The 24,296-nt window shown below is 38.3% G+C and overlaps 1 protein-coding gene across 8 annotated transcripts in view; it reads left to right on the top strand.

Annotated features, from left to right (window-relative positions):
- Positions 1 to 24,296, top strand: part of BANK1 (B cell scaffold protein with ankyrin repeats 1) — a 132,183-nt gene that overhangs the window by 1,483 nt on the left and 106,404 nt on the right. For 5 of the 8 annotated variants that reach the window (XM_085579030.1, XM_085579029.1, XM_085579028.1 and 2 more), the window contains exons 2-4: positions 4,110 to 4,196; positions 15,240 to 15,638; positions 23,108 to 23,173. In XM_085579030.1, coding sequence (XP_085435156.1) covers positions 4,110 to 4,196; positions 15,240 to 15,638; positions 23,108 to 23,173 — 552 coding nt within the window. Of the gene's footprint in view, positions 1 to 4,109; positions 4,197 to 15,239; positions 15,639 to 15,667; positions 21,812 to 23,107; positions 23,174 to 24,296 lie in introns of those variants that run through there. The other 3 variants (XM_077782960.2, XM_085579032.1, XM_085579031.1) reach the window with 3 other exon arrangements.

The following is a 24,296-nucleotide window of genomic DNA, read 5'->3' as shown; positions in this document are numbered from 1 at the left end:
GACATCAGGCTAACCACATTAGTTATTAGTTGTTGAGTGTACCTTTGTAATGACATTAGCTTTGCAAGCCATCTTTACTTACCACTCTCATTATACAGATAAAAACACCAGGGAAGAAAGGTAAAGTGACTTTTCGAGCTGTTTTATAATAAGTTAGTTGTTGGTAAAATATCAAAACTCAGTACTGTTTTGCTTTCTACCTAGGGCTGGTGATGAAATAGATATGGTTGTTGTACTGGTTGTTTTCTATCTAGACCCAACTTCCAGTATTGCAAGCATCTTTATAGAAGAAAAATGCATATATGAGCAAAACTACATTTAATAGCATTTCCAAATATGCATATGCTATCCCAATTATTAGGCAGACTGATGGTTGTGGATGTGAACAGTCAGCAGGACAGTATTCTGATAATCACAGCAGTATGCTCAGTGATTGTTCTGTATCAATGACAGGATACCACTGTGCATGGCCTGGAGGCATATAATTTGGAGTCTGGATCTTGGTGAATAAAGGCAGTCAAATCCTGAGTATGCATGTGAAATAGTTGGAGTAATTGCTGAGTAAACATGTAGGAACACCAAAGAGGGATGGCCGCTTTCCCAGCTTCTTGCAGCCAGTTGCACACATTGGCAGGGGAACAAGTAACAGGAGGCTCAGCCAGCAGGGGATGCACTGGCCTTCTACTCTGGCGTCATTTGTCTGTCATTTTTTCATGTATTGCTCTGCCTAAGCTTCATCACCTGCGACCTCCATGCACAAACCTCTCTCCTGCAGGTTTGCCACAGAATCAAACCTTTATTTTATAGAAAGAAGTCTGTTGTCTGCAGAGGTGTATAGAGGTCTGTTTTGTCCTGATGGAACAGTGTCACGTACTTCAGGTGGATTGCCCAAGGCCTAGTCTAGCTCAAATCTGAAAGCTGTTTGGGATGCTTCATATGACAGACAGGCTTGTTACTTGTCAGGACTCCGTAAAAGACCTGAACCTAGATGAATTTCATGCAAATTCCATTAAATCTGCTGTAACTATTAGAGATAAAATGATGCATGATCTTTGATGACATCTGCTTTCCTTTGAGACAGGAGACACTGACAGGATGACTTCATTGCTATGCCATGTTGGAGTCATCACTCCTCCCCACATTCAGGAGTGTAATTATCTTTACTGAGATCTTTCCTTGTGTGTCCTTTATTTACACAGTGTACATTTTTGTATCTTCAACTGTTTCTGGGTCAACATTTATGTAAGTGGTGTTCTGGGAGGGAATCTAGACAGTGAACAGACACAAGTAATACTTGATTTTTGTTTTTCTCAAGAATTAGGGAATGCTTGAATTTTTAGTAGTCAATAATTTTTCAGCTCCTTCATTTTAGGGAAAAAATAAGTTCTCAGACAATTATTTGATTCAAAATCCAAAAGATCTAGTGGTGGAGTTTTGAAGCAGATTCAGTAAGACCATTATAATACAAATCTTAATATTCATATTCAATATTAATTATTAACTAATATTAATGTTATTAATAATATATTACTAATTTGAGTATCAAAGAAACCAGAACTGAAGTACCTCAAAGCTATAATTTGCCTTCGGAAATGTTGGGATGCTCATTCAGATTCAAAAGTTGATCCTAACAAGCTGTGCTCCTTATGCTGATCCTCTCCCATCTCCCTTCTGTTGCAAGCAGCAATTACTGAAGTTTGCATAGAAGCAATTGATCACCCACATTTGAAAAATTGTAGCACTGATTCCACTGATGTTGTGATAAAGGTGAAAGAAAGCAGAAATCTCAGTTTCTTAAAAGAAGAACATTTGTGCCTAGGGACTCCAAACCTGTGAGAACCCTGGGCTTGGTCTGGGGTCTCATGTGGTGGTGAAGTCTCTCCTCCAACCCATGCATCCAAAGGAAAACTCCGCAGTCTCTTGCTGTTCTGTCTCAAGGCAGTTTATTGCGAGTTATCTAACAGATTGTGTTCTTGGGCTGCGGCTGCTTGGTCAGCGGCCCAGGCAGAGATGCACACACACCCTGCCACCCTGACTGTGTGGTGTCTTCTTCTTGTCTCTCCCTGCCCAGGGCTGCTGCTATCTTTTATATGATATATTACATATAACATGTTTACAGTTATTCCCCAATACCTACTACCTATATTACCAAGTGCTTTTCTACTCTAAACCAATCTGTGAGTGCCAACATCACCAAGAACATGGAGGTAAGGAAGAAGAAGGAGGAAGAACAGGATCAGCCCACTTTCCTCCATCTTAGAACTTCTGACCCCCCATGTACAAAGTAAAAACCCCACTGTGCAGGTGCTAAAACCCCCCTGTACAATACTAAAAACATTTCCCCTCTACTTTGTAACTACTTTTACTATACTATCTAACCCTTTGTGACTGCTTGTTCCACCTTCAAAGTTGGTAAGTCATTCCGTGGCTCAAACTCAAAATCACAGCTGTTTTTCAGCTGCCTGCCAGGGTCTAAATTGCTTCTGATCAAGGCCTGGAACCTCTAAAAATGTCTGACAGACATTTTGAGTTCCAACACAAACCCACAGTGTGACTCTTTCTGTGTGTATCTCTTGAAGCTGGTCTCTGAGGATTTGATTAGTTTATATACTCTTTTATTCACTTGTAGGTAATAAAGAATGTTTTATATCCTCTAACAAGCTTAAGTGCCCCAATGCAAACAGCAGCAATAACTTGTGATATAATTATATCCCCAAGGGAGGTCCAGCGATTTCTATTGTTTAAAAAAATCAAGTTGTGCTGACCTTTTTTATAAATCAAAATTAGACTACTGCAATGTGAACTGTGATTAAAAATAACCCTATGTTTTATTAAATGTAAACAAAAGTAATAATTTTAGAATGGTATTGAAAATATTTTTTGAAACCACTGTGAAGACAGAAAGGGAGTCACAAATACCAAGATTTAAACTGGAATCTATATCAGGTAATGATATTGATGTTCATTTAGTGTTTATTGGCTCCCTGCATTGTAAAATAGCAAGGCTTTGTATGAAGCCACAGTGTATAATTTATTCTGTCACAGGCCTGACAGTTAAAGCAAATTGGTCTTACCATCCCCATCATTACTTTGTTTTTCAATGTTTCTGTGAGCTTTAGTGTACAGTTAGGTAAGAAGATTCTTACACTTGTTTGACATGGAGACTGTTCCAGCAGAGATACAGCTGAATTTGGAAAGCACCCATTTACATTTGGATTACATGCTTAACAGATGGAAAGGACTTGAAACTTTACACAGGTGTTTATAAATAGCTGCAGTCTGTGGCTAAGGTTCACTGCTCTTACTTCTGTGTAAGAAATAAAGAATTCATGTAAGACCATGAAACAGAAATGCAGTACCTTTGTCAAGTTTCATAGGTTTTTTCCTGTATACCTGGTGGTAAACTTACTTCAAGTGAGTGGCTCAATCTTGCAGGTCTTCATAGCTGAAAAAAATGTACGGTTGTGTCTGGTCTTTCTGCTGGAGTGTGCCACAGCTTCTGTCCAGCCTTGCATCCTTGGGTTTCCTTTCTGGGGAAACCAACATCAGAAAGGAGGCTTTCCTGCTTGTCAGAGTTTTGCCATGATACCAAGTTCAGGTGAAACTGAATAGAGCAGCTGGATCTAAGAGCTAACACCTGCTCCTAGATCCCCTATTCTAGACATGCATAAAAGAGTTTCCTTACAAGAAATAATGTTAGACTGAAAGATAAACAACCTCCTGACCCCAAACCTGACTGAGACCCTGTCACATAAAGTTCATTTCATGCCTAAATGTGCTTTATCCTCCACATTTCTCACCGCTGGGGACAGCTGTGTGTTGTGTCTCTCAAACAAAGCAAAGTATTTCCCTGTCAAAATTAATGATACTTTCACTCACTATTTGTTGTTATACTTGCTTCCAATTAAAAAGAAAAAACAAAACCTAAACCCAAAAAGAAATATTAAATTGTTTTGTTGTTCTCTCTACAGGTCAAGTGTTAAGTTGTGAAGAATAAATAAGTCAAGTTTGTTTACTGTATTCAGTAAAAATTGGTGTTTGTTTTTCTGTTTGTTTTTAATATCGGATTAGAGGAACCATTGAAATAGTAAGCATTATTTATTTTCTAGTGGAAAATATCAAAAATTCTAGAAGCTTTTGGAAAAATGGAACAATGACTAGAATGCCATTTATGAATTCAACTTTTAAGAAACAAGGTAATATATGCTAAACATATTTTTGTATTGTGTACCCTTCTGTTTTTCATAATTTTCATTTATTTGTGAAACATTTACAGTTTAAATAGATGAAAGGAAAAAAAATGATGGCTTGCCTGGAATGAATATGGACAATTTTTAGTAATTTGAAGGCTGAAAATAAAAGTGTTCATGTTAAGCAGTGCTGTGTCTTCTGTAAAAATGAAAGGTTAAATATAGTACAGGCTTCAAAGCAGTTTATTGCTAATATGCTAGTGAGCATTAAATGAAAACAAGCAGTACTTTAATCAGAAGCCATAAGTGTGGTGTGCCTCTGATTTATTAAAATTTGTAATTGAAAAGACTTGGGCACTTGCTTTTTGTTAAATTATAACATGCCTCGTGACAGAAATAAATTTCTTAAATTAACAAACCCATATTAACCACAGAAACCAGGTATCTTCTGAGTTTGATTAGATTCCCCTTAAAAATATGAAGTACTGGGGGAAACTGGTAAATATATATATAACTAGTATTCAGTATAAAGCCCTTCAAGAACAAAGGAATTTTGTGAAGAATTTTTTTAGTAAGATTTTTTTGCAATGCTTTCAGTAGCATTCCTGTAATTCAGTTGTGACTGAACTGTGTGGTGCTGACCAGGAGTGTGTGCTTGGGCTGATGTATAAAAATTCCCAAGAAGGTGGCCAGTGTATCTCATGTTGTACAAGCAGAGTGTCTCTACCTAGAATAACTAGTTCCCATTGTAAACTTGGTTTAGAGGAGCATTTAAAAAAAATATCCTCTGAAAAATGATTATTTGATCATTATTTTCCAAATGCCTTTTGTTCGAGGGAAGTGAAATAAACAATTCATGTGAGTTATAGTCTCCATTCAAGTTTACTTCAAACTGAGGGAGAATGAGAGCCCACATGCAGCAGGGGCAGAGGCTGGAGAGGAGGCTGAGGGTGCCCTTCCAGGAGTTGGTTAGAAATTGTGTGGTGATATTCTGTGTATCATGGCCATCCCAACTGTGACATTGTTTTACACTTTTTCTCTGTGTGACAATATTCATTGCCTTTGGGAGGTTTTTGGTTGTTTTTTTGTTTTTTTTTTTTTTTTAACCCAGTTTAAGACTCTGTACCAACTGGGTGCAGCAAAGCTGGAGGGTTACCATGAACCAGGTGAGTTCTCTGGCTTGCTCAAATCCTGCTGTTGAGGAGCCAACTCCTTGAGAAGAAGATGAATAGAGGGACCAGGCTGGGAGGGAAGCTGTGGGAGAGTCTGCTTTGCCTCCCTGGTAGCGTTACTAGTCTACCTGGTAACGATGGTGGTGGGGGTGCTGCAGGCTGCTCCCCACTGAGAACTGAGTGGAACAGAATATCAGGGATTGCTTGAGGTTACACAGGTTACTTGAGATCATTTGTGCTGACCTGAGGTCATTGGAGTCCCTGGCAGGGGACACTTGAGGTCATTTGGGTGACTTGAACAGGAAGCCCCCCTTAGCACAGATGCTGCCTTTGGCCTTTGCTGTTTGTAACATCCAGCCAGGACAGCTGGACATTGGTGGATCCCATAATACTTGGTAATACTTGGTATATATTTGTCTCTAACACCCTAGAGGTTTGTACGTCTCAGCTGGAAGAAAAGGATGGGAGACCTCAGCTGTCAGTGGCCACGGCAAGGAGCTCTAGTGCTTCATGGACTAATATGAGCTGTCATTGTCTGCTTTATTCCCTTTATTTTATTGCCACTCCTGGTGCAGGGATCAAATGTGAAAAGGTTTTACAGGACTGTTTCAAGTGTTCCTGGTTGTTAGAAAGGGTTAAGTTAATAATAAATAGAGTTTGTAAAGATAAATTGAGAAATAAGAAGAGGAGGGATGGACAGGAAAGCTAATGCCTTTATAAACAATTTGATGGATGAAGGTGTGGGTGTTAATGTCTTTGAAATGGGTCTTGATGCCTCTATCAACTCTGGGCTTCAGGTTGGTTGCAGAGCCCAGACTGCTTGGTCTGTGAAACAGACAAGAGTGTGTGCAAGCCTGAGCTTCTGAACTCTGGGGTTCTGTATATGTATGCTACTCTGGTAGTAGGTTCCAGGGGGAGATCTGTGGTAGGTGGTTTGAGAAAGATGTACCTTCCCAGTGCCTCAGCCAATGGGGAAAGAAAGGGCAACATGTGGCTGGGAGTTTGGGATAAAAGGAGGCTGTGCCCTCTGAAACATGAGAGAGCATGTGCCCCAGTGGACTCTCTCCCCTTACTTGTTTATTCTAATAAAGTTCCAGAACTCCTCTGTCTCCTTTTTGGCCAGAAACCTCTGGCATTTGATTTTTCCTGACAAAAGCAAGGCCTTCAAGTAAGCCAGATAGATATCAACATCTTTACAAGTGTCTACATGATTCTAGCTCTGTCCAGAAAGTAAACTCTAGCAGCTTAAGCTTACTTGAAGGATCTAAAGATAATTTGCATTTCAAATTCATCTGAATCTTTTAAACAGTGTTTTTAAAAGTAGGCTGATGTTATGAGAAAACTTTTATAAAGATTTAATCAAATAATAGAAGTTGGTTTTGCTTGGAAAGGATGTTCCATAGTATCTGGAAGATCTAATAAAAATGCACAAAATTCAATATACCTTTTTTTCTCCACCCCCCTGAGATGTCTATTTGTAGATGTTTCACTGAGTCTCTGTTTGCTGTAGCCTTCCTACCTCTAAACATGGAAAGCTGATTCCCAAGCCTTGTGTGTCTCAGAATAACTCTATTTAATCAACAAAGCCTTGTTGCTGTGCACTCTCAAAGGAAATTTTGCCAGTTTTTTTAATCAAAACTTTAAGGTTCTTATACATGCAGTCTAGTTTTCTAGCACAGTAATCTTATCATTAAAACTTTCAAATGTGTTTCTCTCTTGTATCAATTCCATTCCCTGTTCAAGACTAGCTATTTTAGAGGAGGCCAAATCTAATTTGGCCTTGAATGAAATAGTCTGTAATGATTGAACTGGGGAGAATGTACTTTCACTGAAAGTTTAGGCCAGATCCTACATTTAGCAGTTTGGAAACAGAAGAATTTTCTGCTTAAAGGGTACATTCAGGACTGTTACATTTTAATTTTCTGCTAATGTTTTTGCCAAGCTATTGTCAGCTGGTTATCTAAGAGAGTTTGAAAACAGTGATGTTTCATTGGCAGACTTACAGCCTTTATTTCAACACTGATGCTTATAGAATTCATTAAAATGGCAAGCCATGTTTCTATATCTTAGCTTGTAAATATATAATGTATACCAGTTTTTGTACTCCCACATGCTGTTAAGTCCATGCTCATTTTGAATGACATGTATAATAATGAATAGCATTCATTTTGAACACAACCATGCCTTAAATAATATAGTTAAAAGGCGGAAGTATCCTTTCAAACTGTGGCAACCCATTTCTACAGATTTCTAGTAATCTGTAATTTAGGAATTGTTGGGATGTCATCTATGTTTAATTCAGTGTATTTGATCACATTACAAATTTAGGAAACATGAATCTCTGAGCATAAATTGCAATAAATGATGCTATTTATTGATAAGCATTGCCTGATGATCAGTGTCTGTCAAAGTCCCTGGCATACAAATTAAAATACTTAATGTGTAAGACACTTTTCTTGTTTTGTACATCAATTGCCATGGTATGACCTTCCCAGATCATAACAGTTGGAATTACAGCAACTTAGCCAAAATTTTATTTCTTGCAACATCAGTGGGTTTTTCTTTTATTGTGTAAGCACTATTTTTGAAATCTATTCTCTTGTGATAGAGGTAAATGTACTGAACTTCATGACAATGTTTTCCCTAAATAATATCTGCAGAACATGTATTCTGTTTTTTGTTTTTTATTCTGAAGGACTTAAAATTAAGAAATTGTGAGAAATTTAAGTAACAATGGAATCAAACTGGACAGATGAAAAAAGCAAGAGAAGGCAAAAGAAAAAACAAAGATGCTGAATTTAAGTCAGTAGAGTTTAAATGTGATTGTAAATCTAAAATTGCCTGCACTAAGTCAGGATGAGAACGTCTAAAGGGATCCTGACAAGAGAAACACTGGCAATTAAAAAAAGTCAAATCAAGAAGAGGATGCTTTGGTGTGCCCTAACAGGACATTTTGAAATTAACAGGTTTTTTAATATTTCATTCTTATGAAACCATAGTTACAGTGTAAGGGAAATCTTCAGGTGGTGGTTGCTTCTGGTAGTAATAGCATGTGTTAATGTAAACTTGATACAGCTGCCTCAGTTTTTCCTGTGACTTTAAAGACTTGTTCACATTTTCATGTGACCTTAAGGACCATAAAACAGTAGTCTATTACTCCAGCTCTTCATGCTGTCATTATGGTATATTTCTCTTCATTATTTGTTCATATCTACATAATCTCTGAATTACCTGATTGTTTTGTGCTGAAGGCGTGATTTTCTCTCAAAGAAGTGACTGGAAGGACATCAGATTTTTGCCTCTTTGCAATTGTGATAGAGGAGGAGGTCTACCTTGAAATAAAGAAATGGCTTCTGACCTCTATACCACTATATCCCATGTTTGTGTGTAGCCTTTTTCATTAGAAGCAAGAGCATGTGTCCATCAGTAGGTATTCAGCTGAAAGGATTCATAGGACACCAGAGAGAAAGGCCTAAACCAGAACGTAAGGCCATATTGCTTGATGAGAAACGGCTTTTTGGGCATAATGTTAGCATTGTCATGTTTGATAGGGAATCCTTCTGGTCTGCGTGTGCCAGGTCGGTGCTGTGGAAAGACAGCTCAGGGATTTTTTTGTTTCTGTGTTCCCATTGTTACTGTAGGGAAGATCAGTGTTTTCTTTACAGGGAAAACCAACTAGTTCAAGTGTAAGCTGATGCCATTTGTACAAAGATTCTTTCTCTGTAGAACCTAATTTTGCCTGCTCCAGACTTCACTAAGTTCAGTAAGAAGGATGAAGTCATGAGGCTTGATTTCATACTGACAGAGCAAGTATTTGTTTTCACATACAATTTAGCAATTACCAACAGAAGGTACATAAACAATGAAAATGTTCTTATTACATGCTAGTAAAATAGGCATTTGAGAATAGAAGTGCAGCCACTGCTGGCTGATAGAGTGAGGGCAGGAATGCCCTTTGTTTTAGGATAATTGCTTTAATTGAAACAGGTGTACCACAGCACTTCAGCAATTTTGCTACTTTGTGATCTCACACTGAAGTTTACAAGTGGCTTTTATAATTTTCATTTCCTTTACTGGAACACCTCAGAGAAGCAACATTAACTGTTTTGAAAACATTTTCCATTATCTGCAAGTAGTTCTAAAGTGCTTTCTTCTGCTGTCCTTCCTGCAATGAATGCATTCTGGCTTGCTTCAGGGGATTTGCCTCACAGAATTCCAGAAACCAAGGGCTGGAGTTGCGTTTTGAGACACGTTTACTGGATGTGAGTGAGGTGTGCTCACTGGGAAAATCGATGCCTTTTGGATGGGTGAGGGGCAGTTTGTTATGCTAAGGCCACTCATTAGTGCTGAATTAAATCTCACTCTGTTCCCAAATGTTAGATTGCAGGGGTTGTTGAAGTGCTAGTGAAACTTTTTCCAATTTTTATCATATCATTGTTAGTGATCAGGGAAAGCAGTGTGAAGTGATGAATAGTTGAGTCGTTGTCAAAAGATTGTGAAGGGGCCAAGAGACTAAAAATCTTTAGATTTTAAAGTCTTATTTGAACTAGTGTGTATGCTTGTCATTCTCATCCCACATACAAACCAGATGGAAATGAATCTTCTTGAGATTAGAAGAAAAGTTTTGAAAATCTCTGAGCAAAGAGGGGAGTCTGGGTTATTTTATACTTCCTGATATTTCTCATGCTCCATTTTTTTTCATTGTGTCATGACCCTCATGACTATATCCATAGTTTCATCCTACAGGGTGAAGTAGGCAAGTGCAATCAAATTGTGAAGTCTTGAATAGCTCCATCCTGGTACTGCTTACCTGGAAAAAAAACCCCACTGCTGCTTTGTGTGAGTTCTTATCACAAAAAAATACTCATGATAATCCTGGAGAGTATAGTCTCTTAGTCACAAAAGAATTAAAGATGCAATGGATGTCATTCCATATCACTTATGTTGCCCAGATTTTTCATCAATATATTATGAGAAGGTGAGCAAGAGCTTCAGTGCCTCTCCACTTCTCCTTTGAGATATTTAACTACTGTACTTATTTTAACAAATTTTTGCTGATGGACAGTAGTTCATTGCGTGCTGACAGAGTTCATACTTTTATTTCTCTAATGTCTTTCAAGACTGATATTTTAAAAAAATCAAACAACTTCCCATTCCCCAGGTGAGGACATCCGTGACAGGGAGAAATAAAAGGGGAAAATTTTATGCTTTGTCTATCAGTTGATCCTGTCCTTTCTCAACATAGTGGTGGAGAACAATTTGAAGGGGTGTTTTCTTCACACAAGTATCAAAGGCTGATGGGGTTGAGGTGAGGATTGTAAACAGACTTGCATTATGTTTTTGTTAGGGCTGACTGTGGCAGGCTTGGTATGTGGTTATAGGAGTTCATAGGCAGCTGAGTGAGCATCAGGGAATTCCATTGTTAGGTTCCAGTACCAAAACTGGAAAAGGCTTTGGACAACCCTGAGAAATACGGTGATCCATCTTTCCACTAAAACTTGGGTAAAAGTTGATGTTCAAACCTGACTTTTTTTCACCAAAATGTCTTAAGGTAGTGGGACCATAGAGCCAATTTCTAAACCCTAGCCTAATTGTAATCAGCCTTATTTAAGTCTAACAAAGTCTGTTAGTGCTGAATTTTGGAAACAACTGTAGTGAAATGCAGGTCAAAGATATCTAGAAGTAAAGCACTTCACCTACAAACCTTCACAAACTCCTGCAAACCTAAAAGGTCTTTAAAAAGATAGGGAATGAGTTGACACCTGTGTAGTGTCTTTCTCAAAGATGAGTTACTGAGTTCTTCTTGGTTATTCCTAAGCACACAGAAATTCTTTTACAAGATTGCACAAGTTTTACAAGTTTCATAAACTGAGATAATTGTTAACGAGCAGCTACTAGACCCCCATTTTTAAATTGTTTCCTTTGCATTCCTGGTGTATTTGGTGCACTGCAGAGTTCTTGAGGTTTCCTTTAACTCTCTATTATACTTGTGCTTTTTTCCACTCTGCTATATCTTATAATCCTTGCCATAGAAGACATGTTGTTTTGCCCTATATACACAAGTTCTTGATTCCTGCTTGGTCACAGTAATTTCACAGGATCTAGCAGGGTTTCTCAAAGAGCTCTTCAGATGACATGAGATGTGCTTTCTTGGGCAACCATGCACCAGTAACTAAAGAAGAGTTTTGCTTGTCATAAAAACCCCTTTCAGGTTACAGATGACTGCATAAATTTTCTTCCTGTTTCTCATTGCTGAGCTAATAATACATTTTATTTCTACCTTTGAGTCAGTTTCCAAGTAGGAGCAGATGAAGCACAGCTTAATTTTGTCAGGATATGATAGTTTCTATTACATTAACTTTTGAGGGAACAAAGTTATTCTCAAATTATGTTATATTTCAAGTGCAGTAAATTCAAAGAACTACTCAGTAAGAGATTAAATAATGAAGAGATAAAATATTAAAGAAATAAAATAATGAAGGGGAAAAAACTCTGGCTGAAAAGTTAAGCATTGTTACTGTATATTCAGTACTGGGTAGTGTTGCATTAAAGCTAGACTTGATCTTTTTTTGTTTCAGTTAAAAATAATACTGTTCTAAAGGCAGAGTTTTGGTGGGCTTTAATTTTCAAGTAAGCTGCCCACATATGCATCTTAGTAGCATCTCTGAAGGCAAAAACACTATCACAGGAAAAAGCTAACAGTGCATAGAGTGGATTTTTGATAGGGAACATTTTAGCTACTGGTAGGGTAAACTTTGACTCCACATTTCAATTCAGGCAAGCATTTTAAAATAGTGGTATTTAATCTTTTAATACAATTTGAGGGAAGTAAGATGCAAGCCTTACATTCCTGCTTAATATTGAAGTTAACGCTTAATACAGAAGGCAGATCAATGTCAGAAAGAAATCCAGGCTTATAATTCAAACCATACCCACATTTGGTTTCCCATAGGTAACTTGATAGCACTTGCTGCTTGCTTCAATAAACATTGCACCAAACTGCACTATGAAAAACCTTGCTCAACAGCATGGCTCTTCCCTCTGTACACAGAAAAGACAAATTAAATAGAGGAGACATGTTGCATTAGAGCTTTATGAGATGTGTGCTGCAGAGCCTTTATTCTATCAAGTGTGGTGTTAGATATATTTCACTCCCCTTTCTTATACAAATAAAGCTTTCTTTCTCATATATAAAAATCAATATAGTTAAGAAGAAATGCAGTTGAGCCTTCAATAAACATCATAAAACCCCTTTCTCATTCCTGCTTAGCCAAGATCAAAGCTGCAGACTGGTGCAGATATTCCATACGGAAGTGGAATTACTTTGTCTTCTTTTATCCTTTCAATGCATGTTTCTCACTTTTGTCTTGAGAATTTCTTGAGTACTGAAGCCTTGTACTTTCCATTTACACAGGGGTGAATGAATATGAAATTCATTGTTTATGAGCCCATGTGCATACCCAAGGGATTTTTTTTCTTCTCATGCACTGTATGAAGGAACCCCTACCCTGTACGCAGTTCTGGTTTTCTCAGTATTTTGACAAGGCAGGAGGGTTCACAAAAGTGCAGGAAAAAAAATAGGAAGAGTTCTACAATGTTTCCATTGTAATGGGAAGAGTATTAATTCCAGTTTACAAACTGTAATGAAGGCAAGGCTGAGAGTCACTTTGTGGGAATCTGAAGGACCTTAGGGGACAGATTTCTGAGAGCAAAAACAGATGTCCTTTAGGATTACCGAAATATATGAGATTATATTATGGCTGGAAGTTAGAACTAAGTAAATTCAAGCCAAGTGTAAAGAATGAATTCCTAAAATTTCCTTATGGTGTAAGTATTGTCTTTATATCCATATTTTAAAAGAACTGCTACAGTGCTTTTATTTAATAGGGACTGAAAATAGAAGGTACTTGTTTTTCCATTTTCTGTGATAGGAAACTGTGTGGTCAGACTGAAAGAGCTTTACAGTGCTGTTAATACAGTTTCTTCTTTTGTAACTGTGCGGCAATTCATAGCTTTTTGTTTCTACTTTGTGCATGTCTGTCTTATGAGTTTTATGGAAGATCATATGATCTTTTGAAAACAATGTTGAAGCAAGTAGATTTTTTTATCCCAGCATCATAAACCAAACAAATTTGCTCTGAGTTAATTGAGAAATACACTGCTATTTTTTTTACTATTAATATTCAGCATTTCATCAGAAACAGGTATTTTTCAGATTTTTTGTACCATAGGAAATATGGTATTCACTACATTTTCACAAATATTGACTTGCTTTAATGTACTGGTAAGAGTTAGTTAACTTGAAATATCATCAGCTGCTACCATGTTGAGCATGGCCCTTTATGATTTCCTGTGACAGAAAACTTTGTTCAATGGTGAGGATTCACAAATCTTGCGAAGACTGCAACAGTCCTCCAAGTAGTTTGTAGATATATAGTGAACTCAAGAGACTAAATTATAGAGTCCCTATTCGACAAGTTTCAATTGACTTTTGCTGGGTGAACTTTGTTTCAAGTATCTCCAGAGTAAAGGATGGATGAACAAAGTGTAGAAATTACTTGTTCTAAAAGAAGACAAATAATTTAAGTATTAATCCTGGACTGGAGATACAGGTTCAGTTTGTCCTTTTATACATGGACTTGCACGGGGTCCTTGGCAAGTGTTTTATTCTTCTTAGCTACATCTGTACTGTGCTTGCAACAATGCATCCCACTGCCCACATCCTCTGTGTGCCCCAGAAACATCCTAACTCTGTGTATGCCCTCTGTTTCCATACCTCCTGATCCTCACAGTGCAGCAGCTTAGGCACTCAAAGGAGCTGCAGGCAAGTGTCAGTCAGGCTGCCTGATCCTGACCAGCAGGCAGACACCCTGAAGCACAGTGAAGGTGAAGTGCAGAAGCTGCATCTATTCCTCAGCCTCACATTGTTGCTCTGTAGGGCTGTGATTGTGAACTGTTGTGGGGCTATTAAGCTACCCTAGCTTGATGGAAATTGTTAGCATTTCTCATCAAATCACAGTTTTTGATGTTTTCACATGACCATGAAATGACTGAGACATGGGTCTCTAGGACATGGATGGGACATCTGGTAGCTCTTTTGTACAGCTAGAGCCAGAACCATATCCAGGCACCTTTTGAGTAGCTCCAAGGAGACAGATTCTACACCCTCTCCAGGCAGCCAGAGCCAGTGCTCACTCTGAAAAAAGCATTTCCTGCTGCTCAGAGGCAGCCTCCTGTGTTTCAGCTAGTGCCTCTTGCCTCTGTCTCGAACTATCACCCTAGTAACTTTATGAAGGAGTATTAGTTGTCCTGTTAGCATCATGTTTTATGTCTTAACAGGACAGAAAACTGAAAAAGTATAGTTCTAGATTTATTTTTGTCAGGTCTCAAGTAATTTTCTAGAATAAGGACAGTAAAAGATCATGAGGTTCTATCCTGACACCATGTTGACAAAATATCCTAAACATACCAGTTAATTTTCTATTGAAGTCGGATCATGTTCATGAGTTCAAATAAATATTCTTTACTTCTGTCATTAAAAGCTAAGTGTTCCACTTTTAGACTCTAGGAGGGAGCAGAATGTGTGAATGTGCTCTGCTTCCTACACTGCAGTTTCAATACTTATTCTGAAATATTAGTTATGCTAAACGTAATATCCTGAGCTATTTTTCCACTATTTCTGTGGACAACCTTTCTGCCTTGACCTTAGAAATAAGGAGATGATTGTAATTTCAAGGTGATGAGCTGATTTCTGCTAAAGGTAATTTCTTCAGCAGCTTAAGTTTTTGCTGGGGGGAAACAAACAATCTGTCTTCTGATGTTTATAATGTATTTAAAATGCATTTGAAAAATTTTTGAAATGTTTTCTTCTCTCTAGAAAATACAAAGGACATCCTCGTGATATATGAACAAGAAGCAGAAGAATGGGCTCTGTATTTAAAATCTCTTTTTGGACTCATAGTGAACAAAGAAGGAATCTTACTCTACAACCTAGAAAATTCATCTTTCAAATACCAGGAGCTACTCTGTTTACTGTCCTATAAATGTAAACTCCTGATACTCTCATGTGGACTTCTTAACTGCCTGAATAAAAAAAGAAGTTATTTTCTGGAGCAAGTTCTAAAACCTCTGGATAATGTGGTAATTCTTCTTTGTGGAGTGGAGAATTCAGAGATTCTTCATGAGATACTGACCTTAGATGGAGACAGCAAAGAGATTTCTACTGATCAGAAACCTGAGGAATATATTTCTGTTGTTAAAGAAATTATTCAACCAGGTAATATACTACTGCTTGTTTGTAATCCTTAGGTCTCTTACCTCCTCTCAGCTCTTGCTATTTAGCCAACATTTTGTCTACCAAGCAGAATACTATGCTTCTCTTTGTTACATGCAAGGTGCCACTGTATTGGAATATGAGCTTGTACTTGATAAAGACGTCCTGTAGCTCAGGTTTTTTACTCGGAGTTTAACCTAGTTTTGGATGCACCTGAACAACCAAGAATATTCTTTTGAACACTGGGGTAGAGAGACCCCAGGGAATGAGTGACCTAGCTGGATGTCCCTGCTGCCTTGTGCTTAAGCAGGTAAGCTTAAGTATTCTGTAGGGCTTTAAAACTGTCCAAAATGTCTACACACAATCTGCCTATGTGAGATCAGTGTTTTCAAAAGTACATTTTAGACTCCTTCTCCCCAACCATCTTCAGTGTTGAATGACCTTTTCCTCAGTACATATCTCAGACTTGACAATTTGGGCTCATTTGGTCATCTGTTTTGGTTTCAGAAGGTAACGTTTGCAGTTTCTGTGTCAAATACGTAGCTTCAGACTGAAGCTTGGCAATTTTTTAATGAGATGAAAACAGTGGGTCTATACTCTCTGTGTATATATAGGAAATAACTGTGCTCAGATACTATCAGTTGACAGATGCACAGGAAATTGCAAGCCTTTTTGCAGCAATAAACAGTTCCTAGAAGACGCAGGAAAGTTCTTTGCTTAGGTCAATGCATTCACAAGAATGCTTATTACCTGTGCCCTTGGGATTTAAGTGTAATGCCAGATGTTTAGTAGGAGTTCAAATGATCTTTGCTTTGACATTGACCAAAACCAGTGATTTCAGAAATCAGGAGAAAGCTGAATTAATTAATAGTTGTTGAAGGCCTCAGTCTCAGTGTGTACATCTTTACTGGGGATGTAGGGACTATGGCTGGGATCAGATGAGTTCAGTGGACTGAGCTACATCCAGGACTGGAAGTGATGATGATGCCTGGTGCTTCAGAGATAAGCCCTCCTCCACATTCTTAGCTTAGAGCTGCTGTGGCCCTGTTTTTTGTGTACTGGTGTGCCCTGGCCATCAACCAGGCCGGCTCAGATCAGTGCTTGATAGGAGACCTCTGCTCTGCTCTCTGTTGCACAGTGAAAGTGTTCCAGCAAAGAGATTTGCTTTGAGTTAAGCTCTGAGGTATGAAGATCTGCATGGTTTGTCATTATTTACCTTTGCTTAAAGATAATCGTGTCTATATATATCATACTCTTTCGTAGAATCCTGTTAAGCTCTTAGCCTTTGTGATACCTGTGCTGGGGATTTTGACAAACTGCACATCTGGGAAAGAAGATTCTTCCCTTATATTTAAAATTATTTGTTAAGGGGCTGTTGAGTATATACAAGGATTATTTTTCTCCTTGGAGCATATTTTTTTTTGCCTTTTGTTGGGGCCAGACACAAGATCTTCTATTTCTCTTTATATGTATGATTGTCTTCAATCTCTGTTGTTTTTAGTGCTGATCCCTAGATACTTATATTCTTGACCCGTTTAGAGATAGTAATGAAAACACCTTTGTGTATATTCTTTGTGGTTTTCAGTTCATTTTTTTCTTACTCAGCTGTTCATTACTCTTAACTTATTCTTCCAAGCATTTGTAGTTTCTTGTCTCCTCAGTATTGACAAGAGTTATCACTCTAAAAATGACATTGAGTCTGAAAACTCAATGTGCTTTAATTGTAATGGCCATACCACATGCCTTCCACTGCAACTTAATCCCTTAGGACAGTGGGCCATTGCCATTCTAGGACTAATGGATGCCAGGGCTCAGGAGTGGCCTCCAGGCAGTTAGAACAGCTGAAGATGGATGCTAAATCAGGTTGTTATCTCACAGCTTAACATTCTCCTGGAAAATGTTAACAATAGCATAGCATAGGTGCTAGTAGTCACCAGGCTTCCACTACAGATTTCCCCATACTCAGGAAAGCTCATAGGCAAGGTAAGTTCTTGGCTGTCTCTTCTCTCCTATGTGCTATTCTCTTTGCAACCTATCCCTGCAACCTGAGGTGGAAGGAGTGCAAAATAAGTCTCATTTTATATGCTCCCACAATTATTTCACCTCCCAGATGGTGCTGGTTTGATCTTGGAGCAGAGAGGGCTTTATCTGTTAAAACTTCCTTCTGGCTCTAAAGTACTATATACTTTATAAATTAGTACAAATATACTAGGCAAAAATGAAAACTAATTAAAGTGTTCAGTAAAACTATTAAAATGTTGAGTAAAACTAAATGAAACAGAAGATGCAGGGGGTTTTGTACCCAGCAGAAAGCTTGTTCGGTTCAAACACATCTGAATGGTTTGTCATGCCTGTTTGAACATGTTCTTGGAGGAGTAAAGGGAGAGCTAAGACATGGAGAGTGACCTTTCTAACATATATTTCCAGAATGTTGAATATTTATTTTCTGCATGAAGAGGAACACAAATATTTTTATTGTTGTCAAGAGATTCCTTTTGCAGGATTTGTTTGTAAAATATTTCACTGTTTGAAAATGTCAGATTCTGAATTGCTTTTGAGTTTTGTAGATCCTATGCCTATTGCCATATAAAGGTAAACCCCAGAGGAGGAGAATACTCAGAAGTTTCATTTTTCTGTGTTAACATCTAAGATGTCCCAGTGAGACTCTGACTTTTCTTAATCAGCTTTTCCTAATATAAGTAGAATTAGGAAATATATTTTGCTTGCATCTGTCTTTTCCTTGTCCTGTGTCTTTCTGCTACTTGTCCTTGGTCTGCTAACTGTGTACCCTTTTCTTAAACTGACATATTTTCAGTGTATTAATTCAGTATCCTGGGGTACTAAACATAGCTGGGGTTTTTCTGTTTAATTCTGAAAGACTTCAATTCAGGCAAGCATGTGTTTATGTAAAGGCTTTGTAGATAGGTAATTGCATCTGTAGGTAGTTAACTTAGATGCCTAAATGTCCTCAATTTCTCCTGTGTTTGTCCTCAGTATTAATTGTTCAAAAAGAGAACAGATCTTATCTAATACAAATAATTTTCTGTGACACTGTTTCCAAAGTATACAGACATTTTTATTAGACTTTTGGTGGGACTTCTTGGTACAGCTCAGGAGTCATAAGTATACATTAGTCTGCTTGTGGTTTTATTTGGGTTCATTTTCTAAAGCTTCATAAAAGCAACTCTTGTCCCTTCCACTTCCAGCTTTTTCCCCAAGCAGTGATATGCCTTTTGTTCTTTTTGATCCCAAAACATGAAGAGAATTTACTTCTACAAAATTCCATAGTTGAGAACAACACATCAAATCTGTATGTATCCATTCATTATCTGTTATTTTGTTAAAAAGTGAGAGGTACATAAAATAACATAACCCAACTAGAAAATGGTACCCAGAGTCTTTGACAGACCAGGAAAGATTCTCAGAATAAATTTGTAACTTTTACCTGAGACAGCAATGTGCTGTTAATTTCTGATTGTTTACCTAAAAGGTATTCCATGCATCTACACACAATATTAATGAACAAGAAGAGTAATGTTAGGAAACCTACTTTTGCAACTAATAGTATGGTATAGATGTGGACAAATAAGATATTAGCACAGGATGTTTTTCTCTAATAAGTAAATGTGGGAAAAGGAGGATGGGAGCTAAAATAGGGCTTAAGTCATGCAGATCTTCAGACCACTTAAAATACTGAGGGGCTAATTTTATTGTGCAGACCAAGGAAATGAGAGACATAATTATATTTTTACCATGACTTTTATGGTATCTGTTTCCTGTTTTATTCCTTGTGCAGTGGCATCAATTTTATTGTGATTTGGTATAACATTGAATACTGAAGTAATGTTTCACATTGTGACTCCACTGCTTTGCTTAATCTCCTGTAAAATCCCCTTTGCATTGGTACTCAAATACAAGTAATAAATGCCAATGGATTTCCTTGGGCTGTGAGCAAGACTTGTGCTGATGAGCTAAACCCCTGATTTGTGTGGGAGCTTTACCATTGGCTTCAGTGGGCAAATGCTTCACCTAAATTTTGACACTGACTTGGAGTCTATGAGAAAATTGAGCTAACTTGCTAAAAAACCTGAAGTTGAAGAAGAAAATGACTAGAACTTTTGGTCTTGTTTGTTTGTGAATACTAAATACTGTCTGTATATGTGTGTGACCTAAGTCTTGGTTGTGAAGATTTCCCCCCTGAACATGCAAGACTGAGTAAGTAGAGAAAACTAAGTGGGTGGTTCTGGTCTCATTCACTGCCAGGAGAGGTTTCAATAATTGAGACCACATGGTTGTGCCTCTGTTTATTCCTTCCCCAATGTATTTAATTCAGATAGTGCATACTACTGTTGGGATTTTAAGGCAGTGATGTCATCTGCTTATTGCAGAGCACCTCAAATGCCAATTAAATTTTTTTATTAAAAAGAAGATAATGTGTGACTGTATCATAAGCACAAGAGCAGAAGGGACATTTTGTTGGTTGGTGTGTGCTGCAATGTAGCTCTCATTTCCATTTTCCCCTGACAGTGAATCTTTGAACTGCTCTGCAGGGACTGCTAAGATTACCAGAGTATTACATCTTGCTGAGATGCTGTGCTTCTCCATTCCACACAGAAGGGTTGCCAGTGCAGTGATGAGAGTTGGTAAAGACTGCTGACAAAAAACTGGTTTATGTCACTAAGTTCTGTCATCTGACATGAGATCTTGGCTATTTCAAAGCAGAAGAGAAACTCAAGTGAATGTCTGGAGGTGGCAACCCTGGATAAGATGTTGAGACTGTCATCCCTTGTCTCTTAAACTGTTTGATTTCTTTGCTACTTCTTCTATTTTTTCTGCAAAATTCAGAGAAAACACAGCTTACTATGTTTTATTTGTGAGCTTTGTTAGGTTTCTTAGCAGCTCATGTTCTAATCTATGTAACTAGCCATGGTAACCTGTACTCTTGGATTCTGAAGTATGTGTCATGTATGCAATGTTTTTTACCCTTATTTTTGAGAATAACTGGATGAAAAGTTATTACGCACAGAAAAGCAAGTACACTGGCATCTTAAAGCTTTATAGCATGATTTTTTTAGAATTTTTTTGCATTTTTTAGAAGCATTTAGGACAAACTCATTACAATTCTAGCTAATAATAAGTCAGATGACTAGAACATAAGCATTGCAGCAGCATGTACTAACTGAACATACTGAAATTTTACTTGTTTATTTAATCTGTAATTTTTTATTTTAAAAATAAATTAATGGATTTTTAATCTGCTCTTTCAAGGTTTGTAATAGACCTCGACCAAATTTGTGTTGTTTATGGCCCAGTCATCAGTCAGTATTTAATTGGGAATGTGAGTCTGTTTCCCAAGCTGACAAATAATTTAAGATTCCCATCAAGTATTTTTGCAGGTAATGCTGTAAAATGGCTGTATGAATCTGTAGTTTTATATATCTTTCATGTAATGTATTATTGAGTCTGACTGAGTCTTGCGCTGTGGCTACCAGTCACAATTACTAAAAAGTTATCATTGGAAGGCATCTAGAGAAGACCTCTGTAAAGGTACCCCTTGTATATATTTTGCACACAACTGTTGTTGTAGCAAAATTGATATTTGTAATTTCACCATAATGTTACTTCTGTTAGATTGGCGCCATCTTCTTGGAAATGGGATGAAACAAGGGGTTTTTTGAAGTCCAGACTAAAGAAATTGTCACTTATCCCTGAAAAAAATGAAGTATAACACCTATTTAAGGTCATAGTAGAAAAACAGAATTAGATTTTGCTTTTGGTAGGGTCTCTGTGTACTTAAACGTCTGTGAGTCCAGCACTTGGTCCTGAAAATGTTTGTATTAACATTTAACAGAGTCTTACAGGGCAGAGGTTGAGAGAGTTGGACCTTGCAAAGAGACAGCTGAGAAGGGACCTCATCAATGTCTATCGGTATCTGAAGGGAGCGTGTCAAGGGGATGGAGGCAGGCTCAGTGATGCCAAGCAATAGGACAAGAAGCAACTGATGTTTCACCTAAATGTGAGGAAGAACTTCTTTGCTGCACTGGAACAGATTGCCAGAGAGGTTTTGGAGTCTCCCTCACTGGAGATGTTCAAGAGCTGTCTGGATGCAATCCTCTGGATGTGTTTCAGGATGACTCGCCTTGAGTAGGGAGGTTTGGACCAGATGAGTTGCAATGGTGTGTTCCAAGCAGACCCATTCAGTGATTCTGTGTTGGGTGCTGTTTAACATCTTTTGTCATAGCATTGAGGGCACCCTTAGCAAACTTGCTACTGGCGCCAAGCTGTGTGGTTCAGTCAATGCACTGGAGGGAAAGGGATGCCATTTGGAGGGACCTTGACAGGCTCAAGAAGTGAGCCCACACAAACCTTGTGAAGGCCAAGTGCAAGGTCCTCCACACCTTGAGGCAATCCCAGTCACAAATACAATCTGGGTGGAGAGTGGATGGAATGCAGCCCTGAGGACTTAAAGGTGTTGGTTGATGAGAAGATCAACATGTGCACTTACAGCCCAGAAAGCCAGCTGCATCCTGGGCAGCAGGGCAAGGGAAGGGATTCTGCCCCTTGGCTCTGGTGAGACCCCACCTGCAGGGCTGCATCCAGCCCTGGAAGCTCCCAACATATGAACGATATGGACCTGCTTGAGCAAGTCCAGAGGAGGCCATGAAGATTCTCAGAGTAGTGGAGCACCTCTCCTTTAGACAGGCTGAAAGAGCTGGCATTGTTGGGCCCAGAGCATAGAAGATTCTGGGGATAGGGTAAGGGGGAATGGCTTTAAACTGGATGAGGGTAGGCTTAAGTTTGATGTAAGGAAGAAGCTCATAATGAGGGTAATGAGGCACTGGAATGGATTGCTCAGAGAACTTGTGGATGCCCCATCCCTGGAGGTGTTCAAGGCCAGGTTGGATGAGGTTTGAGCAATCTGGTCTATTGGAAGGTGTCTCTGCCCATGGCTAAGGGGTTGGAGTTAAATGTTCTTCAGGGTCCTTTCCAACCCAAACCACTGTATGATTCTGTGATACTGTCTGTAACCAGATCTGTATTATCGAACAGAGCACTCACTGAATAGTTGTCTTATCTTCAAAACTGAGATGTCTGTATCCATTTCAGTTTCTCGCTTTACTGCACATTATTCTCTTTCCTTATGCCCAACTCCTTCCATTGTCTGCCATATTGACTTCCAGGGAAACGCCTTCCTCAAGTACACATTTCTCACCAGCTCTGGTAAATTGAAAAAAAAAAAATCAGTCAAAGGGACATTTACTGGAAAAGAGTAAATGCAGTTGCATCTAAAGATCTCTGTAGGCTTGTTCCTCTGTACCAGCCCTTGGATTTGTTCTATGACATTTTTTTTTCTGCAGAATAATAGCTTTATCTTGTATTTAAAATACATCTAGATTTTTATCTAAAAAAAAAAAAAAAAAAAAGGTGGAAATCTGTGTGATAATATTATCTTCTTTCTTATTTTTTCCTAGATAAACCGTGTGATGAAAGTCCTGGAGACTCTGTGTCTTGCATCTATGAAGTAGTTCTTGCAGATGGTGAGTTGAATTCCTCTTGCACTTCAGAGAAGAAAGCCAGTACTTTTCAGAAAATTAAATTAATTCTCTTATGTCTTGTTAGATATGAAAGGCAATAAACCATCCCTACCATAGCATACAGTTGTGTAGAGGAACATGCCTTGTTTTCAGACATCCACCCCCACATCAATACCCACACTCTTGTGAGGTGTGGAAAGAGGAGGAGATACAACAGGGTTGGGTTTTTTAATGTGATTTCAGTGTAGAGGAAAACAAAGACATGGAGAGCTTTCCTTTTCTTTTCCCAGCATGAGGAGTTTTGCTTGTAAAAAGGAGCTGATTTAAAATTTCTTTTACATCGGTCCTACTCATATCACATTTGCAGTATCATTCACTGATAGCCAGTGCCTGGAAGAAGATCTGCATCACAGCTTCAACCCCTGTTGACATTTGCTGTTTTGGTTTACTTGTAGATGTGAAAGTTTATAAAGAATTTTAGTATGAATTACAGATTGGCAAAAACTTAACTTGATTTTAGTAAAGAGCTACATAGCATGTTTCCTGTCCTCAGTTCCTACTTAGAGAACTTTATTTCTCAGTTGACACTGATGCAAAGTAATTGGCTTAATAGCACCAGCATGCTTACCAATGGAAAGGGACGAGTAACTTATTCCAGAATTCCTGGCATAGCAGTTCTGTGCTGCTGGACTCTGAGGTTAGTGGCTCTCTTTCCTACTTGACCCCTTTCTGTATTCTGATAAGGGTCTCTTTGTGAGTCTCTTGGCATCCTGGGTGCAATGGTGTGATCTCAAGCAGAAAGCTGCTGTAAAGCTGCACTGGTTTATCCCTAGAGACCTATGGTCAAGATTTCTCTGGATATCTCTTTTGGTCCTGTGTTGGATGTGTCATGGGTCAGTGCACTGAAGCAGTGTGTTGGTATAAAGAAGGCTTTCTGGCTCATCATCCAGGTGCCAAATAAGTTGACCCCACCATTTCTCTCATTCATCACTGTTATGTCCAAAAAATGAGACAGTAAAATAGGGAATAGTTAGAGAAAAGAGTCCCAAGGAAACATAGGACTGAGGAGATGGTCTTCCAAGATACTTCTGTTTTCTTACAGCTGCTTGAAGAGCAGCTTTAAGCC

The sequence above is a fragment of the Lonchura striata genome, chromosome 4 (assembly GCF_050655825.1).
Source record: "Lonchura striata isolate lonStrDom1 chromosome 4, ASM5065582v1, whole genome shotgun sequence".
In the NCBI taxonomy this organism is placed as follows: domain Eukaryota; kingdom Metazoa; phylum Chordata; class Aves; order Passeriformes; family Estrildidae; genus Lonchura; species Lonchura striata.
Note: the sequence above shows the minus strand (reverse complement) of the source record. Positions and strands in the feature narration are given on the sequence as shown.